This window comes from Kryptolebias marmoratus, linkage group LG2 (assembly GCF_001649575.2).
Source record: "Kryptolebias marmoratus isolate JLee-2015 linkage group LG2, ASM164957v2, whole genome shotgun sequence".
Classification (NCBI taxonomy): Eukaryota; Metazoa; Chordata; class Actinopteri; order Cyprinodontiformes; family Rivulidae; genus Kryptolebias; species Kryptolebias marmoratus.
The window spans coordinates 30,856,998-30,864,088 of record NC_051431.1 but is presented as its reverse complement, the minus strand read 5'-3'; the positions used below and the strand labels follow the sequence as shown (position 1 = coordinate 30,864,088).

The 7,091-nt window shown below is 39.4% G+C and overlaps 1 protein-coding gene across 4 annotated transcripts in view; it reads right to left on the bottom strand.

The window, feature by feature from the left end:
* Window positions 1-324: 324 nt before the first annotated feature.
* The window catches only part of LOC108246542 (unconventional myosin-Ic), a 90,000-nt gene continuing 83,233 nt past the window's right edge, over window positions 325-7,091 (bottom strand). For all 4 annotated transcript variants that reach the window (XM_025010078.2, XM_017434147.3, XM_017434146.3 and 1 more), the window contains exons 31-32: window positions 6,355-6,454; window positions 325-2,845 (exon numbers count right to left, since the gene is read on the bottom strand). In XM_025010078.2, the coding sequence (XP_024865846.1) occupies window positions 2,819-2,845; window positions 6,355-6,454 (127 nt within the window). In that variant the 3' untranslated portion in view covers window positions 325-2,818. The remainder of the gene's footprint in view (window positions 2,846-6,354; window positions 6,455-7,091) is intronic.

Sequence of the window (7,091 nt, the reverse complement as noted above, 5' to 3'; positions counted from 1 at the left end):
CTTTGTTTAAACTTTAACTAATTCTGTTGTAGACTTGCTGTAGTATCCAACATCATTGTTTTGCTGTACAACCCAGTTTGGGACTGCATGCCCATGTGCTGTTGTTCCTGAAGTCTTGTGGTTTACACAAGGGCAGTGGCCCCAAACATGGCCAGTTACTAATAAAATTATTCAATGGGAGCTATGCTTGGTGTGCGGATCACCTCGTTGGTACTACTTTTTGATGTTCCAGCAAACCTTGGTAACGAGTGTCCTATCCGTTTCAGAAAGTTCTTCAACAAACTTTGTCAGATCCTGAACATGAAAGAAGAAAGTCACTCAGCAACCACTTGTCAGCTTTTATTAACTTTTTCTTTCTTCAAATCATAGGCATCTTTTTAGTGTGTTGGCATAATTATACATTGGTCTTGCACATAAAGTATGTCAGGATTGAAAACAGGAGTGTATCTGTAAATAAACTAACATTAGACTTGGCTGGAATAATGCTTGTATACAAAGATTTCTCAACACACAGTTCTTGTGTCACTGTTAAAAAGGCACATAAACATGATATTTTTTCCATTAAAATTCCCCTCATATGACATCATTTTCTTTCTTTTTTTAAACTTTAATAGCTTGGTTATAACACAATAACTATACACATACATTTCCCACCGCCAAAATAAAACATTCAGCACTAACAGTCATAATTATCATTTAAAACCGAATCATACAAAATCAACAAGGTCTTTGGCTAGTAAGTGCACCAGAACAGTCCTGCCACTCAGAACCAGAACCATTCAAAGGAAAAGTTCTGTTATTGAGCATAATCAGAGAAAAAAAATTACTAAATCATAAAAACATTTCTTTAAAAAAAGCTCCTCTGAAAGTTATGCATAGTACATTTTCTTCAACAATCTCTGGTGTTAAAGAGGTCCTAACTGGAGTTAGATGGTGACGTTTTTACTGAACTGGTCTTACTGGAGGCCTGAAACTTACCCAGAAGGATGTTCTGTCAAGGGAGGCACATTAAAGGGACAGTCTGGTCATTTTTCAAGTGATGTTCTAATAGTTATCAATAATTAGCATCTTAATAGTTATGACATTGCCAAAAGGCACAGAGTATGGGGAAAAGGGCAGAAGTCAGGCTAGGCTAATGGCCAGCCAAGTGAGTGCCCGTTTTTTAAATTGTTTTTCAGGCTTATAAAACAACTTTTTCTCTAAAAACGATGTTTGTATGAGTCCTGAACAGACTGTTTATGCTGATGCCATATACACAAACTCATAGATTTGCGAAAGCAGCAACAAACTAAAAAGAGAGAAGAGGTTTATTATTAGCGAATGTCGCATTTGTTCACTTTGGTATGCCCTTTTTGAGGAGTGTTTTATAAGCCTGAAAAATGCTGAATAATGAGCCCTTGCCTGGCAAGCCATTAGCCTAGTCTGGAGGAAGACAGCCCTGTCCAACTCAGTGACTGATGTGGTACTAACTACTGAGGAGTATTTAACAGAACATCACTTCAAAAATGACCAGACTATCCTTTCAAGTGTTTCAGGGTTACTTACCAAAATTTTAAATCAATGTTTTAAAGTAACAAGCCTTTTGAGGACAGCTAAGCTAGCCATCATTTTTAAAGCTAATCTCCAGGCTGGAACTTCTATTCAGCGAGGCACCAATAAATTTCAATATATTACTCAAAACATCAAACCCATCTCTTAAAAAGGACACATGTACAACACCTCAAACTGCTGATTTTGATCTTGAGAAACATTTTAGCTAAATCTAAGTCAAACCGCTGTGGGTCGTAGTCCTGGAATAGAATCAGAATTTAGTTCCATGGGTTTGCAATTAACCAGACCAGTTCAGTATCTTGGAGAGCTAAATAAGACAGGAGAAGGTGGAGGAACCAAAAGCAGGGCAGAGATGAAGACACCAGGGCAGTCTGGTTGTGCATAGAAGACTGGGGTACAGCTGGTTTAACTTTAGGTCCAAACAGTGACCCATTATTATTTACACTCATTCTCACTTTGAGCATCAAGCCTTTTAGATCTACCAGGAATAGCTTTTGCTCCATTACAAATAAATTAGACAATAAAAGAGGCACAGCACCTGGCATCAAGGTAAAAGACAGCTGTGGTTAATCATCTTTCCTTTCACCTTTCTTTTGTCTGTAGTGGAGCCACATCTCACTTACTTTGGTCATCTTAGTGCAGGGTTTACATGATCCACACCTGCTCAGCTCCCCTTAGTGAAACACTGCAACAAGAACTCTGGTGTTATGAATTTAGCATTTATCCAGATTTTGCCAACTACAGGCTGATCACAACTCCATTTTATGCATCACTGTCCTCTACCTCTTTACTTAAGATATTATTAACTGTCCTACATGCTGTCCCCGTGCTTTAACAATCAACCATCAGCCCCAATAAGGAAAGTGATATCAGGAGAACAATCAGGTTTATTAGTTACAAAGAGAAAGCAAACAGGAGAAGAGTAAAGTGACAAGCTGTCTTTGATTTCAACTTCTCCCTCATTATTTTCTTGCTCCTGAATAAAACACAAGCAGGCATGGTGCCAGAAAAACACACCACAAATATTTGTTATTCTTTGGCCTCATGTATAAAATCAGAATATTCAAACAGGAACAGTATTAATTGTAAAAATATTATATATAAACATAAATATTTCCATTAGTTTAGCTAGATTTATATTTATTTAGTTTTTAATTGGAAGCACAAGCCAGTCGTGTGGGACCAGCCGGCGTCTGATTGGCTTAGGCAGAGTGTGGTCTGCATTTGTGATTGGTGGATGGGGAAGGTCAGGGCTTCTTGATGGCCATCATCTGGAGTTCAGTCTGGGAGCCGTCTGGAAGAAACACATCAAGTTAAAGCTCAGCAGGACAGATGCACCACATGCTCCCGTAGCAGAAAATATCAAATCAGAAAGAAGCATCTTGTCAAATGTTACATACACCTTACAGCCTGTGCTCATCAGGATTTACTCTGTTGTTTTCCTGTTTAGTTTTTTTTTGTAATCAAGCTATTTCTGCATACTTTGACCTATTTTTGCCTTTTATATATATAAAAATGTTTGTCTCGACTGGAAAAAGTGTGCTATGACTTCTATGCTTTTGAAATTATTTAAAGGGGACCTATTCTGCAAAATTCACTTTTTGAATGTTTTTGTTGTTTAATTTGGATATCTACTGCTTCTAGAAAGAGTCCAGGCGCAAAAGAACACCAAAACACCCAGCTGTTTTTGGGCAATAATAAAATGTTTTCTGGTTTCTGCAAAACGACCTGTTTCAAAAACTTTGGGATTGTTGCATCACAATACCTGTTACCTGTTACCTAGCAACCTCAAGATAAGCCCAGCCCCTCACCTAGCAACCCAAGTGGAGCTCCACCCACTTCATTACAAGAAGACCGTCACATTTGTTCTGCTGGTTTTACAGCTGAACCATGTCTGCTGGAAAAGGAAAATGTTCTGTTGTCGGCTGCACTATAGAGCATGTGTCCATCCATGTTCTCCCGGTCACGAAGAACAGAGCTGCTTGCCTTCATTTTATTTTTGATGGCAATGTCCCCGCCATATTGCCAAAGAAAGTTGTAGTTTGTGCAAATCATTTCAGGAAGGAGTCCTGTGTCTCCCGTTACATTACCCACAATATCTGCACATTTACTGTTGGAATTATAGTAAACTGAAATTGGTAGTCTACATTAGCTACAGTGTGAGGAAAAAGGTTACAGTAAAAAAAACAGTCTGTGTGCTGAATTATTGTGCTGATGTCAGCTGCTCGACTTTCCATCATGGCACACAGCAGCGCACTCAAGCTGGGCAGATTGTGGCGCAGAGGTGGAAGCGAAGCAGAATCCTCACAGTTTGAATTAATAATGATATAAATGTGCGTCAGAGCCGCAGTGTTTCATCCTTCAGAGAGTTTTTACGTTTTGAGACAGGACACTGAGTTGGGGGGCGTGGCCAACAGCAGCTTATTTGCATAATAGTGACGCTGCCCTAAAACCGCTCATTCTGAAATGAGCCCAAAACAGGCAGAACTGATCGGGTGAAATCTCAATATCTGAGAAGGATTTTGTGTATTAAATGTAATGAACATGTTTTGTACAGCCCACAGACCTATCCTGACTTGTTCAAGCGAGCATAATAGACCCCCTTTAACTTTACTTACAAAAACGTTCCTATAGAAATACATTAAAATCTAATTTCCTTAAAAATTATTTGTTGCTCCATTTAGCTTTTAGCTAAGATGTGTCAAATTTTACCTTTTAGCTATGGTTTTGCTAATCTTAACCTTTAGCTTCTATTCTACTTGTTTGAACTTTAACCATTCATTCTTCAACAAATTTCAGCATTCATACTGCATTTTCACAGAAAAATGCTCATTTTCTAGTTTTATCTTTTTTAATACTGCAGAAAGCAGACTTGCCATTCTTTAGTCAGTCTTTAGTCAGCTGAGTTAACAGGCCATTTGAGTACAAATATTGACAACTTTCTATGACTTTGTATGCCAGTATTTTATATTACAAATTTATGTTCAAAACAATCATAGGGTGAGCAGATATAAATCCGCATTATAGTTTCAGTCAAACAACCAATTGTTGAGGTTGTAAAACCAACGTGAAGGACACCAGGCAAGGCAGAGATCACTCTGTGGGGTCTTATTTATTTTATATGCTCCTTCTGGACCATTTGATTAAGAAATGTAGTTGTGTGTTTTATCATTGCTGATGATACACAGATTTACTGGTAATTTTACAAACATTACTGTTCTACATACTGTAGCTGCTTGGCTCAGATTAAAAAACTGGATGTCTTTGAATTTGTTTTCTGCTAAACCACCAACTTTTATTTGATAAATATGTTAAGTCTGTAGTTCAGTCCAGTTATTTGCACCTTAGAAACATCCTCTGTTACCTTTCCAGATAGTTACACTGTAATTCATCATTTTGTGTCAACTCTATTTCTATATAAACCAAGACCATTATAGTTTGTCCAGCTAAAACCCACCTCGTTTAAAAGTATTTTTGTGTTTAGGTCACCTTCTTTACATCTTTACATTATTATTATATTGATTATTTGTTTATTATCTGCTTTTACCCATTTTTCTATATTTTAAATAAAGTATTTGTAACAGGTTTTAAAACTTTCATATAAATAAAGTTTACACACTTACTTACACTCACCGGCCACTTTATTAGGTACACCTGTCCAACTGCTCATGAAACAAAGGTGATTTAAGTGACTTTGAACGTGGCATGGTTGTTGGTGCCAGACGGGCTGGTCTGAGTATTTCAGAAACTGTTGATCTACTGGGATTTTCACGCACAACAATCTCTAGGGTTTACAGAGAATGGTCCGAAAACGAGAAACTATCCAGTGAGCGGCAGTTCTGTGAGCGCAAATGTGTTGTTGATGCCAGAGGTCAGAGGAGAATGGCCAGACTGGTTTGAGCTGATAGAATGGCAACATTAACTCAAATAACCACTCGTTACAACCAAGGCATGCAGAACAGCATCTCTGACCGCACAACATGTCGAACCTTGAGGTGGATGGGCTGCAGCAGCAGAAGACCACACCGGGTGCCACTCCTGTCAGCTAAGAATAAGAAACTGAGGCTACAATTCGCACAGGCTCACCAAAATTGGACAATAGAAGATTGGAAAAACGTTGCCTGGTCTGATGAGTCTCGATTTCTGCTGCAACATTCGGATGGTAGGGTCAGAATTTGGCGTCAACAACATGAAAGCATGGATCCATCCTGCCTTGTATCAACGGTTTAGGCTGATGGTTGTGGTGCAATGGTATGGGGATATTTTCCATGTCAATGCCACAGCCTACCCGAGTATTGTTGCTGACCATGTCCATCCCTTTATGACCACAGTGTACCCATCCTCTGATGGGTACTTCTAGCAGGATAACACACCATGTCATAAAGCGCAAATCATCTCAGACTGGTTTCTTGAACACAACAATAAGTTCACTGTACTCGAATGGCCTCCACAGTCACCAGATCTCAATCCAATAGAGCACCTTTGGGATGTGGTGGAATAGAAGATTTGCATCACGGATGTGCAGCTGACAAATCTGCAGCAACTGCGTGATGCTATCATGTTGATATGGACCAGACTCTGAGGAATGTTTCCAGTACCTTGTTGAATCTTTGCCACGAAGGATTAAAGCAGTTCTGAAGGCAAAAGGGGGTCCAACCCGGTACTAGCAAGGTGTACCTAATAAAGTGGCTGTGAGTGTCAGATTATATGTATTCTTTTTTTTTTTTTTTTTTTGAGAAACTACTGCTAGAACAACAAGATAATAATAAAAAATCTGGTTAATGTCTGTAGAGCTCCACTCACCACAGACAAGTGTCCATTCTTAGCCTTGGTCACCAGCAGCTGTGATCCGGGTGTGAAGTCTATGATCCCTTCCTTCCCTTGAGCCACCACAAACTTTATACTGGAGAGGCAAAACGGGGACAGACGGAGTTATATGACAACACTGGAAGAAACATGGGGCAACAAAAGGCAACACAAAAGATCACATCTCTCCACTAGGTTCTAGAAATCACCTTTGACCACAGGACTTTTTCTAAATATGTTGAGCTCTTCCGCCCTTTGTTTTTATGTAACTTTGCAGAACAGTACATGCAGAGTAATTGTGCAAGAAAACAACAGTAAGGTTTCTTCAACCACAAAGCCTCTGTGGTGTAAGTATTGCACCGGTTTGTACCTGTTGCTGACAGCACAGGCCAAAGATTTTTGACCGGGTGAATTTTGTGCACCAACTGGATCTCCCATTCAAATAAATTTTTTTTAAAACAAAACACATAAGAAGCAGGCAACAAGCACTATATACACCACACCTCTATAAACAAAAAGACTGTACTTATACTAATCTGAATAAATCATTCTATGGAGTCTAATCAGTGCTTTAAACTCCATTCATACACTGATGGGGCACATAGGAGGTAGTGAGGGGTTCTGTGTCTTGCCCAGGGACACTTCGACATGTGACTGCTGTCAGGAATCCAACTTTCAGCTCTCTCATTGGAGGCAGGCAGGCAGGCAGGCAGGCAGGCAGGCAGGCAGGCGGG